This window comes from Hydra viridissima, unplaced genomic scaffold (assembly GCF_058129835.1).
Source record: "Hydra viridissima isolate aposymbiotic clone 2 unplaced genomic scaffold, HvirCarnegie_v1 scaffold_6, whole genome shotgun sequence".
Taxonomy (NCBI): Eukaryota; Metazoa; Cnidaria; class Hydrozoa; order Anthoathecata; family Hydridae; genus Hydra; species Hydra viridissima.
Window position 1 is genome coordinate 9751212 of NW_028324305.1, and position 24085 is coordinate 9775296.

The window sequence follows — 24085 nt, forward strand, 5'->3', positions numbered from 1 at the left end:
CATTATTAGTAGAAAAATAGGACTAACACGGAACTTTATTTGTTCTTATATCAGTTAGATTATAGAGTTTCTTAAATAAAACTTTTAAATGGAAATGCAAAAGCACAAATATCAAGCATACTTATTTAAAACATTAACAAGAAATATTACTTCTATCCTACAAATACAGTGGCTGAAAAATACAAGTACGAATTGTTAAAATTTTAGGAGTTTCTACTTGTTCGAACCACATTCGTATTAAACTCCTCAAAGTAATGCGTTCAAATACAGTTCATAACATCTTTTTAGATTGGTGAATTCTTTAGCTTAACTAATGCTCGAACGTGCAATAACGACTCTTTTAATAACGGAAACTTTTACAGCATCTGCAAAAGTACGTAAACATTTTTAGTAAGTAAGAACAATTCAAACCTATAATAAAAAAAAACTAAACAACTATATTTAAACATAGTTAATAGTTACAAGATTGAATAATAAAAAGCATTTTTAAACACAATAAAAACACCCAACAACAACAACACTAATACAAAGAATTTAAAAAGTTTAACAAAAGCAATAAACAATAAAAGTAATAATCAATTACAAAAATGATAAGGGATAAAAGGAATTTTTTATTATAACAACATTAACTTAAAAGTGTAACAAAGATAATAAACAACAACAATAGTTAAAGTTGTTGCAAAATATAATAGAAATCTTAACTTACCTCATCAACAAAAACAGCAACAGCAACAACAACAACCACAACAACAACAGCCATAACAACAACAACAACAACAACCACAGCAACAACAACAACTACAATAAAAACCCTGCCTAAAAAAAAAAAAGAAAATAAATAAATAAATGAAGTTTTAAAAACTGAAACAGATTATGAAAATAATACAGAAGAACAACTAATAATTATAGAGAAAAATTTAAAGCTTGATGAAATTATTAACAATAATAAAAGATATATGGTAAAAAAAAAAAGTTAAAACAATAATAATGATAACAAAAAAATGTCAGAATGTTGTGGATCTCGTGGCCATAGAATGAAAATAAATGTATCTTTCCAGCCTTACATGAAGGTAGAGATGGAGGAGAGGGATTAATCTGGATGAGAGGGTTTATTGATTTGATTTAGGAGTTGAGACTAGCATCTAGGTGATTGAAAAAAAAAAAAAAAAAAAAGCATAGCACTTGCCTATGTGAATAAAGGAACAGAAATTTTAAAAAAATGACACTTTAAAAACTTAAACAGATGATGAAAATAATATAGAAGAACAACTAAAAAAAAAAAATTTAAGCTTGATAAAAACATTAACAATGAGAAGTGATAAGTAATAAAAGATAGATAACAAAAAAACAAAAAAACTTTAAGATAAAACAATAATTAAGATAATAAAAAAGTGTCAGAATGTTGCGGATCTTGCTCCATAGGAGAAAAATAAATGTATCATTCTGGCCTCATTTTTGGCAAGGAGGCAGGGGAGGAGGAGAGAGGATAATCTGGATGAAAGGGATTGTTGATTTGAATGAGGAGTTGAAAACAGCGCTTTGTTGCTACAAAAATAAAAAAATTGCAGCAGCTCTATGTATTAGCAAAATAACGGAACAATCAAGTGTAGCTTATAAATATAAATCAAAACTATACAAATATAATTAAACTAACAAACAACAGCAACTATAAATAATAGCAAGAGCTTTAAAATGTGATAAAAGTAATAAACAACAATAATAATTAATACAAAAAAGCATCACAAAAATGATAAACAATGACAATAATAAACAGCAAGAAAGGTTTTTACAATAAAAAAAAATCTCAAATATTAGCAATATAAAGTTGTCAAAATTTATTTTTAAATTCAATAAGAGTTATTAAAGAGTAAATGCAATAAGCAATAAATATTAAAAAAACATAGAAATATAATAAAAAGAACAACAACAATAATTAATAAAGAAGTAGTTAAAAAAAAATTTAAAACTTAACAATAATGATTAAAAACAAAAACATTAATACAAAGATTTTAAAATTATATCAAAAGCAATAAAAAATGAAATTAACAAGCAATAGCAATAATAAGTAAGAAAAAGAACTTAAAAATATAAACTAGTTAATTTTAAAATGTGATAAAAATAACAAACAATAACAATTATAAACAAAACTTAACTTCTTTGAAAGTAAACAACTACACAAAAAAATAAAATTGCAACAAAAGCAATAAACAATTAAAACAATAAACAATAGCAAATGAAGTGCTGCCAGCAAAAACTGCTTAAGTCCATTAAAAAAACAAAAACAAAAAACAGAGATAACTATGTCACTTCAATAATGAACTAATAAACTTTCATGTGTACCAGCTATTTTGAACAAAAAAAATATCTGAGCTGCATAAAAAATAGAATCAATTTCAATAAGGGATTTTACAAGTGACAAATAGATCTAATATTTTTGCCGAATGCAAACAAGCTATCATGGCATCCAAAAGGAGAAAAAGAGTTGAAGAAAACTGGTGCAGAAATACAAATAAAAAGATTAAAAAAAATGTGAAGAAAATCTGTTCTACAATTATAATGATTAACAGTTATTATAATGGAAACTCTTAATTGGTAAAAGGAACAATACTACTGTATTAATTTGTTTAAACAAAGGATCAACACTTGTGATAATTGTAGCATGCTATTGATTAATCTTTCATTATTAATCTTTAGTGTTTGTAATGCCTATACATTTGTTTCGTTGAAGTTGTAACTACCATTAGCGGTCATTATAACTATATGATATTTCATGGTATTATTGTTTATTTTATTAAATTACAAACTATTTCATCCCTTACTTGAAATATGTTTGAAAAAAGATTAACATTTTAGCATAGAAAATACTATTTACTGTTTAATTTACTTATAGATACATTATAAATGACTTTAACTTAAGTAAATAAGTAAAATATAATAGTTCATAGATATATAATAAAATTTCAATTTAGGAATTCAGTTTGTTCATCTATTTTTAAGGACATATTTTCAATTAAAAAAATATTGAATGTATGTTTACATGTAATGATTATAAAACTAAAGTAATATTTTAAGTTACCTTAAAGAAATCATTAATTAATAATGTTTCAGTTTAGTCTAGTCTAGCTTTTTAAATTTAGTCTCTAAGTTGTAATAAAGTTGCATTTTAAATTCTTTTTAATGTATAAGTTAATAGCAAATTTGTTATAAATTAATGATAACTTTATCAAATTTATATTTAGATTACACTTTTTAATGCTAACTTTTGAAAGGAGGTATACTTCTAGCAAAAAACTTCACACTCCAACATGATATGCATATCTGAAAAGCACAGGTTTTGTATGATGAAACAAAAAAATATGAGTTGGACAAACAAGAGGACAGTCTTGTATTATGTACGAATTATCAAACAGTAACTAACTACAAGTAAGCAACTAATGTTAGTGGACTATATTACAAAAGACACATGGGTACACAATTTTGGTATCATTAACTTTGTTTCTTAAAAAACAACCTTTTATTATAATGTAGAAAATGCTGCAGATAAAGGACCCAATGAAGTAATAACATTTTTAGATGATTATATTAAAGAAAACAAGAATGATAGAAACGAGAAGATAACTCTGTTTGCCTAGAAGTGCTACAGTCAAAACAAAATATATCTTTTGTATTGTTTGTTTAACCTTTGTACAATTGAGCTTTTCAAAGAATAATAATTAATTACCCTATTTCATAACACTTATTGACTGATGCTTTGCAAGAATTGAAAAAAGAAGAAAAAATTGGAGAAATAAGCAAACCATATGAATGGGTTAATATAATGAAATCTTGTAACAAAAAGAATCCATGCAAAGTTATCCTTGTTTTGTTCTTTAAAAATAAACTGTGAGATATTTTCTTTTTTCTTTTTAATTCAACATTTTGAAAGTTTTAATACTTAAAATATAGAAATGATATTTTGGTGCTTATCCTTTCTTTTTTTTTGAACAAAAGTATTTAATAATTTATTTTTTAAAACAAACAATCAATACTATTGGTTCTTGCAACGAAATTCTGCATATTAAAAAATGCATGATGGATTTTATAGTTATTAAATTCATCAACCATTTATTTTATATATTTAAACAATAAAATTTAAGTTATTTTCTCTTTTTATATCTTTTTTACTATCTTTAGAAAAACAAAACAGACTTGCGAATTTCTTGACAAGAAAGTTTAAAAAATAAACAAAGCAGTGAACTTATCTTAGTTTATTACAAGTAATCTTAAAATGGTTACATCTCAAAATGAAAATAGTGTGACTAATGCAGTTTTTTCAGGCAGCATTTCAATTATAAATACAAAAAAGAGTTTAAAAATAAACAGTAAAAATGATAAACAATTAAAAAAAAATCCAATAATAAAAAAAAAATTAAAAACAATTTTAAAAGAACAAATAATTCAGTTCATTATTTCTTTGGTAAAAACATTACAAACTATGCATGGCATTAGCTACCATTTCAGTTGTTTCTTAGTCTTAAATAAAAGTTTAATTACCAATTACAATTCTCCCAACATCAGACCGTTGATCGAAGTAAACCTTTTATTGGTTTTTTGTACCATCTTTTCGACCTGGCGCATTCTTTAGCTTAACCATTACACGTTCTCTCATACTGGACTCTTTCATAGCAGGAAATGTTATTTTCACAGCATCTTTAAGTAAATTAGATAAACAATTAAAGAAAGCAAAATATCTAAACTAGTTTCAGTTCCTCTTAACTTCTGTAAAGAATTTACCCACAAAATACTGCATTAGCTAATTTTCTAGATGTTTCTCTCTCTCTCTCTCTCTCTCTCTCTCTCACACACACACACACACACACACACACACACACACACACACACACACACACACGCACGCACACACACACACACAAAAGCATATTTACCAATTACAACTCTCCATAACCCAGACTTTTCTAATGCTAACTTTCCGCCACTCCCTTTCATGTTCATTTTACATTGCAGTTTCACAGAAAACATTCTGTCAATGATTTTTGAAGTTGCATCTTTGACATCTACACCCCCAATTTGAGAGAGCTGTTCTACCTGTATATAAAGGCCAACTGCAAATTAGGAACTATCTTTAAAAAAAAAGTAGATTTTCTGTCCAATAATTGTTAAAAAAACAACAGTGGTGAAATTACCAAATTTTTTCTGTAGTTTTCATCCTTCAGTTGCTCTTCTACTGTCTCAAACTCTTCTATGCTCAAAAGAGCTGAGATTTGTTTGGTGTCATTATGAACAGCTCTCCTTTCGTGTAGCTCATTCATGAATACTGCAATCTCTCCCAAATTGTTAAGAACAGCTTTTTGAAACTCTGTTAGAATAAATTGAAAAATATTGAGTAGAAGTCACCTGAACAGAACATGTTCCAAACAATTCTTTATTGCAACTCTCAAGCTCAATCATATTTAAAATAAACCGCTTAAGTCAAAACAATTTTCCTTACGTGCAGTTTCAAGAGGAAAACCTTGGGAGGAGCTGCATGCAACAGGTTGAGGTGTCCTTAACATGAAATAAAATATCACATCACTGCATTGTTTAATCATGCAGAGTTCAATGTGATAAAACTCAGTTAAATTACCTGTTGGTCACAGGGGATCTAGACCGAGAGCGTGTTGCTTCTCTGAAACTTTGCGATGATTGACTGACTTTTGAGGACGAAGGGACAAAAGAAGATGGTGGAGTTGGAAATGCTGTTAATTTGGTTTTGTGAGGAGCAGAAGCTGGTATCAATGGAATGTCTGAAAAAAAAACAAACAAAAAAACCATGTATTTGTATTAAATGACTTGCATTTGATGTAAAACTATTATAAAAAATCCAACAAAGGGTGCAGTTTCTAACCTAATGTTTCATTTGAGGTCAATGTATTGTCAACAACAAAACCATGCTCATCTTCTGAAGCAGACAAGTCTGATAGTTTACACACTTCAATGTCATCTTTAACAAAAGTAGACATTTACTTTTTTAAAAAAAAAAAAAAAAAAAAAAAAAACAAACACATAGCTGATTTAAATTTTACTCACACAAATACAATAAAACCAATAGCAACTTGAAAAAATGATAAAAGACCTACCATCCTCACATTTCATTTTTATAAGTCTAAACTGCTTCCAGTGTGAACTTGGTGAAAGGTTGTATCTCTCAGCCCGTAATACATCTACACCACATGGCCAACAAACAACCTTTTTTTCTGTATCAATCCATTTTCTTAAAATTACTCCTATTTCTGTTTTGCTCTTCTCTTGCCATACCGCACAAGCCCACTTTTTCATTGGTACTGGTTCCATCTTTTGTCAAACCTTTTTACTAAGTTTTGTTAATCAATCTAAAGAAAACAATTTTAAGATGAGAACAGCTCCAAACAAAGGACAATATTAAATTGATTATTATGATCACAAGTAATGCAACTGTTAATGTAATTCAGAAATACTATAAATCTATTCTAAAACATTTTTGAAATACTAAAATGATCAATAAACTGTTGTTATGAAAAACATTACAATGTAACCTAATTCTTAAATTCCCATATTGAAGAAGAATAAAAATTGAGCAAGTTGAAATTGGTTAAGGGTGTTGTATTGTGCTAAAATAAGCAAATTGATTTTGAAAAACTTTAATTCTGCAGTTAAAAACTAAACAAATAAAAAAAAAATAAACTAATAAAAAACAAAGAAAACTAAACAAATAAAAAACAAACAAAGTAACAACAACAACTAATGCACAAAAAAAAAATTATTTTTGCTCTGATTCATGCAAAAGAGGAAAATATACAAAACCATTATTGAAAGGCAATACTGAAACCTTCTTTACTCTTACAAGTTCAGTCTTAAGAACCAGAACCCTTTTGGATGTAAATGCCACTTCGTCAAACTTCTCAACAAAACCAATGTCAAAGATTTTGGAATCCGCTGGGCTGGTATAAAAGCTTTTAGTATATTTCACCTTTAAACGATTGCACAAGTAGTTATCATCTGCAAGATTTTCAACAATCACAAAAAAATAGTTCTGATGTAGAAAACAAGAATCTCGAAAACTTACAGACAGGTTTGTACGCTTTGAAGTTTTAAATACAGTTCTGACATTTTGCAATTCAAACTGACGCTTTGCAACTTGTGATATTGGGTTGTTGCAGTTTCGAACTTGTTTCTTCAATGTTTGCAGGAAATTTTCAAAAGGGAAAGCGGACATTTCATTGAGTGAACAGTCTTGATTTTCAACATCATCTGAGAGATGAACCAAACTGTGAATGTTATAAACCACAAAGGTTTCACCATAAAAAGTTGCAGCGTTTTCTACAAAACAGTTAAGCAAGTCCCTAGCATAAGATAAGTAATGACGCCTGAACTCACTATTAGAACTCAACAAAATAGAAATAGAAACATGCAGCAAAAGAAAATGTTGATACATGTCGCTTTGAAGCACAGCTTTCAACACCAGAGGACCAGTATAAAGTAAAAACTGCCTGAATTCTGTGGCTTTCCATCTGTCTAGCTCAGACAATGAACGTGGTTGGCGAGCAAAGTCAGAAGGTAACTGCCTCTGAAGACTCAGATTTTGAACAAACACAAGAAAGAGGAAAAAAGAGGAGATGTCCACAAACACAAAAAGATACACCAGTATCGCCAAAGCCTGGACCAAGTGGAACTTGTGGCACTTCCAACACACAGACACTGCAAGGCAGAAAACAGGCTACCAAACCTGAATGGGAAGTTACTGACATCAATCAAATAAGAACTGTTGTTGACATTACTAAATGGGTGATTGAGGACACTCAACCATTTTCTATTGTAGAAACTGACGCATTCACCCGGATGATGAGAACTGCAACCAACGGTCAATTCAGAGCCATTACAGCAAAGAATACATCTACAAAATACATTCCTCTCCTTTTTAAATTCATCAAGGAACAAGTAAAAAACATTTTCAATTCAGACAAGTCAAATCTTGATGGAGTGGCCTTTACATCCGACGTGTGGACCACTGATCACACCAATTTGTCTTTCATGAGCCTTACACTCCACTATATAGATTCAAAGTTCCAATTAAAGCGCTTCTTGGTAGAAATGTCCTACTTCCCCGAACAACATACTGCCGACAATATTGCCAAGAAGCTCAATAAATCTATCAACAAACTGGAACTTGATTTTGGAGTCAAAACCTGGATAACAGTCGACGGTGCAGGTGTTAGGAAATCAATTGGGGTTCAAAGCAGGTGTTAGGAAATCAATTGGGGTTCAAAGTGCAATTTGGTGTGTCGACCACCGTCTAAATCTAGTTGTCAGTGGTGCTGTCGATGATAAAAGATGTCCAAAATGGTCAATTCTCAACCACAAAATAACAAAATTAGTAGGTCACTTCAACCAGTCCTCTCAAAAAGCTATGACTTTAGTTAATGCTGCCAAAGCCTTAAAAAACTCCAGAACGAAGTTAGTACAGAGATGCCCCACAAGATGGAACTCTGGCCTCCATCAAATGGAGTCTGTGGTGGATCTTCTTCCGGCGATGCATTCTTTAAAGAATCCGAACCCTACTGTTTCTGGAGGTTGTAAGTTGACAGATCTTTTACCAACAGATGATGAAGTGGAATCTATTCAATCTGTCATCCGGCTTCTGAGAGGCTTTTCAGAATTCACTGAGAAATGCAGCAGTGAAAAGAATGTTAGTATCTGTTCCGTTATCAATTGCCTATACAACATCAGAGGAAGATTAGCAAGGGAGATGATCAAGCCAAAAACCGAGGTGTCATCAGAGCTTGCTCACTACTTCAATGAAGATCTAAACAAAAGATTCGAAGGGGAGTTGATGAATATTGAACTCTCTATAGCTCATTTTTTAGATCCTAACAGCAAGGGCATGTGCTTTGTGGATGAGGGGGAAAAATTTGAAGTAGTCAAAACTGCAGTAAAAAAAGCTATGGAAGAACTGTCAAAAAAAGAAATTTTGGCTAGCCAAAGCACTCCTTCCCCTTCAATGTTGGATGATGAAGATGATGACGACTTTGATTTCACTGAACAACTGAGGAAGAAAGTGTTTGGTGCAGGTTACATTAATCCTGGAGGTGAAACAAGCACCAAGAAAGCCATTTCTACTGAAATTGAGGGGTATTTGAATTCAAAACCAGTTCCAGCAAATACAAATGTACTGGAATTCTGGAAACAAAACCAGTATATTTACCCAATAATGTCAAGGCTGGCCAGAAAAAACCTCTGTATACCTGCTGCATCATCAACATCTGAAAGAGTTTTCTCAACAGCAGAGAATATATACAGCTCTAGAAGAACCAATCTTTCAATCTCAAAGGTTGAGATGTTGGTATATATGAAAGAAAACACTAAGCAACTCAGTAAAATTCAAGACATTGTGTGGCCAGGAAATGAATTTGGAAAATAATTAACTTTCAGTGTGATTTTGACTTTTTTTTATTTCTTAACAAGGAAATCATTTCGTTTCATTGTATATTTGAATATTATAAATAAATAAAAATGAATCTTAATTCGAAAGCTTTTTTTATTCTGAATCCGTATAAATCCGTAAAAATAATATCGGTTAGGATTCCAATTCGAAAAAAATTTTTCGAATTGCAATCCGATCCGAAAGTATCGAATCGGATTGCAATCCGAAAAAATAATCCGAAAAAATTTTAACGAATTATTTTCCGATAAATTATTTTCGGATCAAATCAATCCGTAAGTAGTTTGAACCGTTTAGCATAGATAATTCGGTGCACAATCCGCAAACCGATAAACAGTAACGAATCGGCGGTCTCTACAAAAAAGCCGGGGAGGAAGAGATGGTAAAAGCTCTAGACCTGCAGAAGGCATTCTTATTCATTATATTTAAAAACTCTCTTTCATTAAATACGCAACACAACATTACCGAATAATTTTCATAAAATAAACACGAACATCATGAGAAAATTGATAAACCGTAAATAACATAAATTTTGCAAAGAGATGCCAGCATGTCTAATAACAATTTTGTCCCCCGCTCATTCAAGCTAGCTAAAGCAATTCTGTAAAACAGCCAAACAAAAGCTTACTCAAAAAAGCAAAACAAAAAACTTACACAGTTTCCTCCTGATACTTGCAGATTTTGAAACTTTTTTTCATTTAAGACTAAAAAAAAACAACAACTATATAAGAAACCGGGGAGGGAGACGGCAAAAGCTCAAGATCTGCAGGAGAAATTCTTATTTATCAATTTTAAAAATTCTACCTTATTAAATAGTAACACAACATTTCCAAATCGCCTTCATAAAAACAAATACAAACACCGTGAGTAAATCAATAAAACATAAAAAATTAAAATTTTTCAAAGTAAAAGTAGCACGTCAAAGAAAATTATTGTCCCCCGGTTATTCAACCTAGCTAAAGTAACTCTGTAAAACAGCCAAACAACTCGAAAAATCAAAACAAAAACTTACTCAGTTTACTCCTGGTATTTGCAGATTTTGAAACTTGTATCACAGAAGCCCTTTTTATGTCTATTTTCAAAACCTCTTAACGTAGGTGTATTTCCCATAATTGGCTCATTAGGACAAACCTCTTGTGGGAGGATAGACATATGTGGCAGAGGCGAACTTCCAAGCTCATTGTTTGCCTTAACCAATAACACACCAGGAAACGGCCCACGTGAATGTACCAATTTCATTCTATGCACGCTGCATCCGCACAAACCTAGGAATTTTTGACATTCACGTGACCAAAGGGGAGGGGGTTTTATCTTGCATAAATTTTACTCTCTCTCTCTCTCTCTCTTTCTTTACCCCTCTCGCTCCCCCTCACCCCTCTTACAACAGGCCTATTCGTCGTGCAACCGGAATTTTTTGTGCAGGCCTATTTTTTTACGGTTTGTTTTAAAAGAGAAAATGCAATGTTGTTTATCATATGTTGTGAATTGCTGTTGCATGATGTGATGCAAACGAACTTGGATAATTTTAGCGTGGAGTTTTAGAATTCGTTTAAAGCAAGTGATATACATATATTTTTAATTTCAGATTAAGTTTTTATATCGTGCCAAAAAAACTGTTGTGTGTATGCCTGTCACAATAATTATCAAAATGAACAAAGTAGATGTATCGAGTGAAGCTAGTAAAGTGTATCATATTTTAAATTACAATGTTGAGCGTGAAAAACGGATAAAAGCCATTACAATCTCTAATTCAGTTGTTAACAATAGCACTGTTATCTGTGAGTTACACTGGCCTCCAAAATTTGAAACAGTTACAGTATGTGGAGGAAAAAATCGACCAAAAAAGCTCCATTTCCTTGGCTGGGAGTATCCTTATCTCAGATTCCAACTGCTGGTCCAACTCAAAGAACTACCATAATATTTTTAAGTGGCATTAGAAATACATAATATGATGAGTTTATAAAAATCTTCACTTTGAGACATTTCATAATGGAGTTAAGCATAATGTTTCTATTTTAACAATCAATCTAAAGATAACTGTTGAAACCTGGTCAAAGTTTGATAAGATACTTGACTTTTATGTTCCTTGAAAATGGACAATAAAAAAAAATGTAATTTTGCAACATATTTTGGTTATTGGACAAAAAATAATTGGAGATAAAATTTAAACATCAGACATAGTTATGTGCTTATTTGGCATATTTTTCATCATCAAGAGATATAAGGCCGAGATCCACAACATTCTGACATTTTCTTAGTATCTTCATTATTGTTATATCTTAAAGTTCTTTTTATTTTTGTTATTTGTTACTTACTATTTCTAATATTTTTGTCAAGTTTTAAATTTTCTGTTTTTGATATTTTTACTTGTTCTTCTGTATTATTTTCATCATCTGTTTCAGTATTTAAAATTTCATTTATCATTAATTTTTTTTTTTTTTTCCTTCTTCAAATATACAGTTACTATGCTTTTTTTGTTGTTACAGGGCTTTTGTTGCTGTTGTTCTTAGTTAAGGTTTCTATTTCACTTTGATATATTTTTAATTATTGTTGTTGTTTATAATCTTTGTTACACTTTTAAATTAACATGGTTATAATATCAATTTTCTTTATCCTTTTTATCTTATCATTTTTGTAACTGTAAGTTTGTAAATTATTTTTGTAATTGTAAAAATAATCACTTACCATTTTTGTAATTGATTATCACTTTTATGGTTATTGCTTTTGTTAAACTTTTAAAATTGTTTGTGTTTTAGAATGCTTTTTTATTATTCAATGTTGTAATTATTGATTATCTTTAAATATAGTTGTTTTTGCTTTGTTTTGTTTGTTTCTTTTTGTTTTTGTTTGGATTAGGGTGGATTAAATTTCCATCAGCTAATTCTTGCCAATTTCTTTGTTCTAACTTTTCAAATAGTTAAAGATCATGTTTGCAGAAAAACTTTAGGTAATTATGATGATATCAGACTATTATTTAATGGATATGGTTGAACATAATTGTATAATGCTGTGCAATAATTTTTTAAAAAATTATGTACCACTGTCGCAACATCATCTGGCAAAGAATCTGCATTAAATGATCTAGTTGTAAATATATTTTATAGTTTAAAAAAAGTTTCATTTAGTTGTGTTGTTGTTTTCTGATTTTTTTCTTATTTTGAAACAAAATTTAAATGGAATTATTTGTTTGGTTTAGTAACATTTTCTCATCATTATAAGAAAATAACAATTATGTGTTTCAGACTGTAAAGCAGGTGAAATTACAATTATAGGTAATATAACTAACAGGTGAAATTATAATTTTGTAAACATATGATGCTTTGAATTAAAAAATATTTCAGTGAGTTTTATTTATGTTGTTCATTAATTTAGGTTAATATTTTTGTTTATCTAATATAAAAAAAATTACTACTGCTCATCCTTATCCCCTTCGTCACCCTCCCCTCCCCCTGCCCCTCCTTTCCTCTTTGCTATATAAAAGATCCCAAAGGCTAAGTTTACTTCAAATTTATAGACGCTAAATCAAAAACATTCTCACGAGTGAATATACAAGATTTATTTCACTTTCAATCGCCCCTAAAATCATTTGCGCTGTGATTAAGTTGTATTCTTTGGTTCCAACTAAATATTCTCTATTTATAATACAAAATCAACAGCAATGATATCCATTTCATTATAACATAAAGAGTTGTTTGCAAAACCTACCTAATGCTTGTGCAAACGAAAAATATCGCAGGTTAAAAAAATATAAAACTTATGAGAAGATAAAACAGAAAAGAAATACAAAATTAATGCATTTGTAAATAAAGAAAAAAAACAAAGCCCAAGTATAGCATCATTTAAAGCAATTTAGCTCATAACATTCTCAGAGCCAAAAACAAGATATCTTAAAAACGTATACAAAACGCAATTAAAATACCCGTTTTCACGTAGACCAAATGGAGACCTCTAAAAGTAGTCTAAAATGCGCTTAGGCCGGCAGGGTATTTTGTTGTATCCTGTCAGGCTGAGCACGAAAATGACAAAGACAATCAACAGAGAGGCTTGCAACTACCGGATATGGCGACAAAATCCCGTTTTTGGCTCAATTTCCATACAAAACGTCGAAATTTGGGCCAAATGTGGCCAAATTCGAGGCTTTCACCGACTCCTCTTGGATCCCTTGGCCATATTTTGTTGTATTCTGTCAGGCTGAGCAAAAAAATGCCCAAGGGCGTCAACCAATTCAGTGGTAAGTAGTGAGTTTTTCGACAAATGCACAGAAATGCTTAGAATTTGCTTGTAATGTCAATTCTGTGATTATTTCGTCAAATTGGAGCCTTTTACCGAGATTTCTTGAAGCCTTTGAACATTTTCTGTTGTAACCTATCTGGCCCATTGTAACCCATTGCCATATCAAAGAACATTTTATACATGATTCTACTATCACAGCTGGTTGTCCTTTTTTCACAACAGGTAGAATTAGCCTATCGTCACCACCAAAAAGAATGATTTTTCCTCTGAATTGTATTTTGTTGTTGCAAATATCTTTTAACAAACTATCAATTGCATATAAGACATGTTTAGGTATCATGGATGTTTCATCAAGCAAAAACAAACTAACTTGTCTTAAAAAATGTCTGTGTATAGAGTTAGGAGTTACATTTCATGTGATATTATCCAATAATGGATCAGTATGTTTGAATAAGCCATACAATGTAGATCCATTTGTAAGAAGAGTTGCTGCTATGCCGCTCCATGCAGCTGTAGCAGATTTAAAGACCCTATTTATGGTTTCAGCAATCAAATACTTATAAGTAAAGGTTTTTCCACTACCTGCTGGTCCATTCATGAAAAACAATCTAGAATGTTGGTTTTTTTGTTGCTCATTCAGTGCAGCAAGGATAGCATTACATACATTTAATTGATTGACATTAAGCAACAGTCTCTTTTGATTGGCTTTATCAATAGATTGTTGAACGTTTTGATCAATATTTTCTAGATTTAAGCCTATAAACTCATCAATGACAGGCAGTTTGTAATCAGCCAGCGTTTTACCACTTTGATTAATAATCTTTTCAATTTGATCAAGAGTAGCTTGTTCAGCTATTAGAAGTGGGACTGAGCGGTGAATGAAATCTTCCATCATAAAAAATTTGTATGTATTCCAGAGATGTAAAGGATTGTCAGGTTCACAAAAGATCAAAGTAATTGAAAACAATTGTCTAATTTGCTTTGGCGTATGTGTTAAAATCGCCTCAGAAAGAGAATTTGTCAATCAAAACACATGCTTCACAAAACATTTCAAGGACATTACTATTAACAGTACGCACATCCTCCCAAGATGTTGCTCCTTTTGCTTGTAAAAGTAACCGCCTGAGAAAAAACAATTCTCCAGTTGGATTAACTCTATACATTCTTACTATCCCCTTATTACCACCCCTTTGTCTAACTTTCCATTTACAATGTTTATCATCAAATATAAACTGATAAGGAATGTCTACATACAAATAGCAGTGTGCTCTTTCATTTTCAGTATTTAACTTAAACCATGCCGTTAGGTGTGTATCACGCTGAGCTGCATGATCTAAAGCCATTTGTTCTGCTCCTTCACTAAAATATACTAATTGATTTTCAAGTAGATGTTTACCAATTCACAGCACTTTGGAAACACGGAAACAACATAGTATAAACATATGTACCAACTATAGATACAATAATGTGTTTAAATATGTTTATAAGGTAATACTCTTAACCTTCTTTTTTTTTTTTTTTCATAACAACTGTAATACTCATAACAAAATTTAATCTTTACATGCAATAACATGTGACATGCCATGTTAGTGTTGGCACAAAATTTTTATTTATTTTTCTAAGTTTTCTAAAAAAGAACAAAAATAGTTAATAGCATCACAGAAATTTCAAAGTAGTAATAACCATTTTATGGAAATAGCATTAGTATAACTTTAAATAACATCCATACCCCTATATTTTAAGCAATAAAAATACAATAGATTTTATTATGATATTTTTAATTATGATGAAAAATAACAAAACTTGAATAAAAATATTTTTAAAAAAATGCAAGCTCAATTTAAAAATGTTAACAAAATAACTTGAAAATGTCCATTGGCAAGAAATATCTGTTGGAATTTTTAATCCACCACAATCCAAACAAAAAAAACAGCAAAACAACAACAACAACAACACCAACAACTATATTTAATGATAATTGATAAGTACAATAAAAAAAATAAAAAACAGTAACACTAATTCAAAGAATTGAAAAATTTTAACAAAAGCAATAAACAATAAAAGTAATAAACATGTTTAAAAATGATAAGTGATAAGAGGAATTTCATAACATAACCGCATTAACTTAAAAGCATAACAAAGATAATAAACAACAACAACAACTAAAAATATTACAAAGTAAAATAGAAACCTTAACTAACACCAAGAGCAGAATGTTATGGATCTCATGTCCATGGAATGAATATAAATGCATCCATCCGGCCTTATATCTCTTGATGATGAAAAATATGCAAAATGAGCATGTAACTATGCCTGATGTATAAACTTTATCTCCAATTACTTTTTTGCTCCATAACTGAAATTTGTTGCATGATTACTTCTTTTTTATTGTTCATTTTTAGACCAGGTGTCAACAGTTATCATTAGATTCATTGTTAAAATAGAAACTTTACACTTAACTCTATAATGAAATGGTTCAAAGCTAAGATATTCATCAACTCATCATTCATTTCTGATGCCACTAATGCTCACAATAATTATCAGAATTTATATATATATATATATATATATATATATATATATATATATATATATATATATTAGGGTGGCCCTTATATGATGATAAAAAATTAAATAAGAGCAATGTTAAGTCTGACCATTTTAAATGGTTCCATTTCATACAAAAAAATTATGTGTAAAGTTTCATAAAAAAATATTAATATTTAGAGGTGGCTCAACGCCGTCAAAGTTTTCTCATATACGAATTTTTGATGTCTGTGACAGAATTCAGCACATTTTGCCATCAGTTTCATACAGAAAATTAATTCTAACTACTAAAAACAGTTCTTAATTACAGAGACAAACACAGAAACAATAGAATACACAAAGTTACACATCTTCACTTAGTTGAACTAGTTAATTGTGAAGTAAGGTGGATTTTTTCACATTCGGAAAGTTTGCCCGGTTCTGTTCGATAACCTGCAGAGCATATTGCAGCTGTTCTTCGCTTTTAAATCGGCCAGACTTTGTTGCATCTTGGATCAAGGCAACTCCTCGTTCTGCATGGTCGTTTGTTACTGCCTGGGATTTCACGATTGCCTCTGCAACCTTGAAGTCATCTCTCCTGTTCCATGATTCAGGATCTTCGGCCAGGAATCCATCTGGCATGCCCAGAATAGAAAACAGGTTTCTGCTTCTTTTTGAGACAAAATCAGGAAGCGTCTTTTGTTGTACTGTCGCCAAGTCCACCACGACACGTTTCAAAGGTACTTCTTCTCCTTCCTGTTCTAATGATCTTTTAACAATTTCGCGTTTCGTAGTGAAATCCACTTCTGGATCGAAGAGGCTGAAAAGGATCAAATCTTCTGACAGGTACCAAAGATGGCCCGCAAGCTTGCGTGATGTTGCGGCACCAATATCTTGATCAGGGTAAGCCTGGAGTTGTTGAATAAGTTGTAGATCATTCCTAGCGGCTTTGTAAGCCAGAGGCGCCAAAAACCAGAACGTGATATAAACCTTTGCAAGAAATATGTTCACACGTAGGAGGCCACGAGACTCTCGCAAGGTCAGCTTAAACTGTGATCGAAACAGCCAAACCTTTATACTGTAAATGGCTTTCGCCATCCATCGAGCTTGATGCATTGACCCAGGCGCTCGAAAATTCTTCCAATCTGTTGGCTTTCTTCCTAAAAAGATGAGCATCAGTTTGAGCAGCTCGCGATAGTCATCTCGTGGCTGATGATCTTGCAGCTGCTGTTCACAGAAAACAATGATTACATGTTTGACTTCGGAGAGTTCAGCTGAGGCAACATCATCCGAAAAGGCATCTTCATAACTTTCCTGGTCAAAGGATGACCACTGTGCTTGAAATCGTTTGAAAACGAGTATTTCCGGAGCTTTACTGGGTCCCATACAGACACAAAAAGCAGCAGCCAATACCAGTTCCATGATGTGATGTCGACAACCAAAGTGCAGTAGAGGCCGCCCTAGTAGCTGTTCGAGAAGAACGCAAGCGCCAGACAGCCGACCGGTGTTGGAAGAGGTTGTATCGAAACACATACCATGGACAAAGTTTTCCAGCTCCCATTTTCGGATAGCATCATAGACTGCTTTGGCCTCGTCTTGTCCAGTGCCTAAAAAGTAATTTATAGTAGTCTTTATTAAAGTTTGTCTGACATGATTTCACATTCACATTTCATAATAATAAATGATTTCGAAATTTATAAAAACATTTAACTAAAATAAAAGTAGGCATATATATTATACCATTATATATTATACCATTATGTATTACCTGCAGGAATCTTTGGAATATCCAAAAGCTTTGTCTTCCCCATTGTTGTGACAAGAATGGGCAACCTATCCACCTTCTCTGTTCCAGTCAGATCTTGCATCAGCTTGCCATCCCAGTGTACTGTAAGAGCAGTATTTGGCTTGAAATGTTGAATGATTCCGGAGGCAATTTGCTGTCGGTGTTTCCGACGGAGTCGTTGGATGGTTGATCTGTTCAAAGCGAGTGATTCAGCGTCTTGTCCAAGAGCCCTCGAAGCCTCAACGATGACCATCATAGCAGCCCTGTCGCTCATTTTATTTCTATCAAGCATAGATGCCAGCTGTGGTGAAACAACACTTTGGCGTCCTCGCTTTCGTGATGAAGAAGAAGGAGTAACAGTACTTGTGCTTAGAACTGGATCCTCATCTTCAGGTTCAGACTGACTTTCTTCTGAATCAGCGCTGCTGCTCTCCAACACAGCTTTATCTAGCAAGGTGTTTTTATCAAGTTGAGATCGATGTACTCTCTTTTGCAATATCTGCTTTCTCTCATTCTGCTTTTTTTGTTGTTGAAGCAGAACCTTATCGATTCCGCCCATGCAGCCAGGTCGTCCCTTTTTTCTTTGAGATTCCAGAAAGACCTTATCTTCTTGATTCTCAATTAGCTCCATGGCGTCAGCATGTGCAATGTCGAACAGTTCTTCTATTGCGGCTGAAAATGCGGTTTCATTTGTTTGTTGAGTCTCGGTCTTGCGGCTCTTGTTTTTCTTTAGACTTTTCCACTCGAAGAATAATTGCTCAAGCTTTTTGATGGAATCTTGATGATGCCAGGTTGGAATTTTAGCTCGAAACCAGAAATCTTCAACTTTCTCAATAGCGTGGGTTGCAGTCTTTCGAATATCCTCTTTCAAAACATTGTGGAGATGTAGAAAGTGACCAAGAACCTGCTTCCCTGATGGCAATTTACTACCTTCAATTCTTTCAGCAGGGCTAACAAGATAAATTTGTGAACCCAATGCCATCTGAAAATGCCAAACAGATTTATACTAATCATCATAATATTATAACATAATATTAAACTATGCAATTTTTGGCATAAACAAATTACAAAATTACACATGCCATTGACATGCCATGCAATAATACAAAACGAAATCTACAGTCATACAGACTCCCTCATATAATTATATATATAACATAATATATTTTATAATTAAATTGACATACTAACCTTTGCTGATTGCTAATGTCTGTGATTATTGATAACTATTAAATAGAAATTTTATTTTGATTAATTAACAAACAACAGTAGAAGAAGAAATTTATAATACAAGATGGCTACAAAGAACTAGCACAAGATTTATTTAAATATTATATAAGATGCCCAATAGGTGCTAATATTAAATTATATTACATGTTTAGTTTTGTTTACTGAAAAAAATGACTGAAGAAAATTATGAATTAATAAAATTACTGAGGAAAATTATAAATTATTTATTTAGATATATTGAAGAACATTTTTTTATGCGTTATTACCTTTATATTTATTATAATTTTATATTTAATTATTTTTTAGATTAGTACATTATTGAAACATGATATCTAGTTCAAATTATTGATTGAAATATATTTATTCATTTAATATTCAAAATCATTTATTGAAAAGAACCTGAAATTTTTTTTCGCCGATTTTGGTATTCTCACAAAACTAAAGCTTAGTTGAGCCACCTCTAAATATTGTTCAATCCTGCTCATATTTGGCCTGAATTATTTTTTTATATATTGGAACTCATCTGAGGGGTCAGACAATGATATTTTAAAACTTCAAAAATAAGGGCCACCCTAATATATATATATATATATATATATATATAAATTCTGATAATTATTGTGACAAGCATTCACACAACATTTTTTTGGCACGATATATTAAAATTTTATCTGAAATTTAAAAATATATATTATTTGCTTTAAATGAATTCTAAAACTCCACGTTTAAATTATAAAAGTTTGTTTGCATTACATCATGTAAGATTGTTTGCATTACATCATGTAATTCACAATATATCATAAACAGCGTTTCATTTTCTCTTTTAAAAACAAGTCTTTTTTAAAAACAAGTCTAAAAACAAATAACCGTACAAATCTACAACCGTAAATAAATTAGGCCTGCACAAAAAAACCGGTTGCACGACGAATAGGCCTGTAGTAAGAAGGGTGAGGGGGAGTGAGAGGGGTAGAGAGGTGATTAAATTTTTCCATGATAAAACCCCCTCCCCTTTGGTCACGTGAATGTTGAAAATTCCAAGTTTTGTGCGGATCCAGCGTCAATAGAATGAAAATCGTACATTCACGTGGGCCCGTTTCCTGGTGTATTATTGGTTAAGGCAAACAATGAGCATAGAAGTTCGCCTCTGCTACAAATGGTCTGCCCTAATGAGCTACTTATGGGAAATACACTTATGTTAGCAGGCTTTTAATTGATTTTTGTAAGTAAAGTGTGCCTTGCGGACACCAACGCATGCAAGAGCAAGTTCATTTTTTGAAACAAGGCATAACAGCTGTGCTTTAAGTTTTTTTTGTTTTTTTTTTCCTATTATGTTTGCTATGTTTCTATGTTGTTTTTTTATTCTGTTTTTCAGGCAGGGACTTTGTTAATGTTGTTGTTAATGTTAGTTATGATTTCTATTATATTTTGCAATAACTTTAATTATTGTAGTTGTTTATTATCTTTGTTATACTTTTAAGTTAATGTGGTTGTATTATTAAATTCTTTTGATCACTTATCATTTTTGTAATTGATTACTACTTTTATTGTTTATTGGTTTCGTTAAACTTTTTAAATTCTTTGTATTAGTGTTGTTGTTATTTGTTGTTTTTATTGTGTTTTAGAATGATTTTTTGTTATTCAATTTTGTAACTATTGATTATCTTAAAACATAATTGTTGTTGCTTTTTTTTTTTAATTTTCTTATACGTTTGAATTGTTCTTACTTATTAAAAGTGCTCATGTATATTTGCAGATGCTGTAAAAATTTCTGTGATCAAAAGAGTTGTTATTGCATTTCGAGCATTAGTTAAGCTAAAGAATTCATGACTTCTAAAAAATGTTATGAACTGTATTTGAACGCATGACGTTGAGGATCTTAATACGAATGTGGTTTGAATTAGTAGACACTCCTAACATATCAACCATTTATACTTAGATTTTTCAGCCGCTCTATTTGCAGGAAAGAAGTAATATTTCTTTTTAATGTTTTAAATACCTATATTTGATGTTTGTGCATTTGCTTTTCTATTTAACAGTTTTATTTATAAAACTCTATAATCTATAATCTTACTGATAAAAGTGTGCAGATAGTTCCAAGTTAGCCCTATTTATCTACAAATAATGAATAGCTATAATAGTGCATTTCTCTTTCAATATTTGTATGTGTTGTGGGTGTAAACTACTTGTATTTTAAAAATATATGACACGAATAAAAATGTGTTTTACTATTATTCTCCTAATAGATGAGAGTAGATTTATATTTTGATCTTATAAAAATCATTATGAACAGTTCTTATAAAGTAACCCTATGTATTAACTATTATTATCTTGATATTTTTAGGGACATTTACCGATAAAAAAATTTTATAAAATTACTTCCATAATATTGCTCTGTTAATAGTCATAAAGGAAGATCATAAAGAAAATCATTTAAGTTAAGCGTCGAAAAAGAAGGCTAAAAGACACAATTTATAGGCAAATGCGGGTTCTGAGCCATTGATACTTTTCCATACTTAAGGATGCTAAAATTGATGCGTGAGTGAACGAGGCAAAACTTTGGTTAATAAGAAGTATAAAAATAATCATGTTATTTGTATACCCTTTAAGATGTCTAAAGATGTTAACCGTTCCTTGTTTTGTAGTGGCCGATAGCTAGTGTGTGAATTCCGTCATCTAAGATAATTCTTTTGTCATCGTTAGCGCTGAGTGTTACCACAAGGTGTTAATAATGCTTTGAAAGTCAAGGCCTTCATTCAATTTTTTCAGAACGTAAAGGCACAAGTGACCGCAATAAGAGGTATGACCAAACTGCACTCTTTCGCTGTTGTAATAAACAGGGCTTTTTAAATAGTTAACCAGTTCGACAAGAGGAGGTTGAGCATAAGAGTCAAAGCTGTATTTTTTATCGCCGTCTTTGTACCAGCACACCCAATTAAATCCTCCAGTGCTTGAGTCACCAGTGTTTGCAATGCCACATTCTTTACTTCTTGGTTTTTTCGGTAACTCGTCTCTTACAAGAACACCTCTAAAGTTTTTTAATTTTAACTGTTTAGCAGCCTTTATCAGCTGAAAGTTGGTTAAGGCTTCGTTGGGTAAAACAATTCCTTCAACGTTAATCATTTTTTAAATTTGTTAAAAAGTTTAAATTAGAGAATGGAGCCTAAAATGGGTATGCTATTGAAGGGTGAATTAGGACCGAGAAGTAAACCAGAACCAGAAATAAGAGTGCTTGCAAGCGTACCGAGCAAGGGGAGTAGAGCACCGATGAAACCTCCTGTTATTTCATGTCCTTTTCCATTTTTAACAAAGAGTCCTTTTCCAGTTTTAACAAAGAGTCCATCGCCTTGAGTATTTCCAATCCAAGGTTTTAAGAATAAGCCAGAGCCAAATTTGGTTATTTTTATGCCTTTTCCATCTTTGCTCAAGTAAAATGTTTTAGGTTTATTAGTTTTAGCTGAGCTTGTATGATTGACGCCTCGTCCAGCGATAGAATCAACCATAGCCGAGCCGGCAGATGAAGAAAGTCCGCCCAATAAACCTTTTGCAAGTACTGGAGCTGCACGAGAGGCAAGCGTTCCTAATAAAGGTAAAAGGGCACCGATGAAACCTTCTTCTACTTTTGCGTTGTGCATGAGTTGTTTTTTGCTGAGTTTAAGCGTGACGCCTTTTCCAGCTTCGTAGGCTTTTCTAATTTGGTTGAGTTGTGTGCTAGTGACAGCAAGAACATGTTCACCGTTCAAGTCTTGATGAGTGAGTTTTATGCTGGTTGCAGTCTTGTCTTGAATGGCTTTTTTAATTTTGTCAGCTTGTCCTTTTGAAATGTTGAGTTTGATGTTTTGATACACTTTATAGAGTTAAGAAATTTATTTATTTCACTTCTCGAATGTGATAACGGATCGTGATGTCCTCACCGCGAAAATCGATTAAATCTCCATTTTGATCAATGATTCGAGTAACCATTGTTGAAATTTCAAGAAGCTTAACAGGAAGATAAATTAAATGCATTGGTCTTTCGATGATTTTGTAACCAGGGTTAACATTCGGGTAAAAGGAGTAGATGCAATTGAGTTGAGTTCCATTAATGTAGGATGATCCGATAACGTTGTTAACAATTCTGATGGTGTTGCAGCTTAAAATTTTAGAAATATGATCAGACTCGTATTCGGAATTGGAATTTAATTTTCTTTAAGTAAATCCTAAAACTGAGGCGATGCTGTTCTCCACGTCAAAGTCAATCAGATAATTCATACCAAGTTTAATGCTTGATTTTAAAGTATTAATGTTGATTCCAATTTGAAGGTTGTTTGAAGAGTAGTTAATTTTATTTGCGATGATATAGCTTCCACGTTGAGCTGTTTTTATCGTGTTTAAAATTGTCTTTTGCAGATAGTCGTTGATGTCTTTAATTTCATAGCTTCCATCAGGAACGATAATGTTTTCCCAATGAGCACCATTGTTCATGCTGTATTTGAACGAATTGTTTTTACTGTTTATGTTTGGAATGCTATTGTATGTTTCCAAGCCTAGAAAAGCCATTTCATAACTTTTTCCTTTCTCGAAAACGATTTTGTCTAAAAATTCAGTCGTGATAACACTTGATTTACCATCCACATCGATTATAATACCAGGCATTTTTATGTCATGTAAATTTTTTTTTAGATCCTTTTGGATCAGTGGAAATCTACGATTTTTAGATCATCTCATGATCCTTGGAAATTCTTCGAATTTTTAAGATCTTTCAGATCCTTTTGGATTCATGGAAAATCTACGATTTTTTAGTTTCTTTGAAACCGTGGAAATCACTAGTGATTTTTAAGTTAGAAAAAGGCAAAATCGTCAAACCCTCTTCGGTATTT

At 31.6% G+C, this 24085-nt stretch overlaps 2 protein-coding genes across 3 annotated transcripts in view; both read right to left on the minus strand.

Moving 5' to 3' along the window:
- Positions 1-277: 277 nt before the first annotated feature.
- On the minus strand, positions 278-6574 carry LOC149886946 (uncharacterized). Its single transcript, XM_090091860.1, has 9 exons — positions 6552-6574; positions 6117-6368; positions 5885-5980; positions 5624-5783; positions 5489-5544; positions 5184-5356; positions 4926-5085; positions 4534-4689; positions 278-365 (listed from the first exon to the last, which is right to left on the minus strand). Exons 2-8 carry the CDS (start codon positions 6328-6330, stop codon positions 4580-4582), a joined length of 969 nt encoding a protein of 322 aa, XP_089947986.1. The 5' UTR covers positions 6331-6368; positions 6552-6574; the 3' UTR covers positions 278-365; positions 4534-4579.
- Positions 6575-16288: 9714 nt separating this feature from the next.
- LOC149886947 (uncharacterized) overlaps positions 16289-24085 on the minus strand; it is a 202437-nt gene continuing 194640 nt past the window's right edge. Inside the window, exons 2-5 of one of the 2 annotated variants that reach the window (XM_090090394.1) lie at positions 19191-19225; positions 18920-18981; positions 17982-18715; positions 16289-17820 (exon numbers count right to left, since the gene is read on the minus strand). In XM_090090394.1, coding sequence (XP_089946520.1) covers positions 16604-17820; positions 17982-18715; positions 18920-18981 — 2013 coding nt within the window. In that variant the 5' untranslated portion in view covers positions 19191-19225 and the 3' untranslated portion in view covers positions 16289-16603. Of the gene's footprint in view, positions 17821-17981; positions 18982-19190; positions 19226-24085 lie in introns of those variants that run through there. The other variant, XM_090090393.1, reaches the window with a different exon arrangement.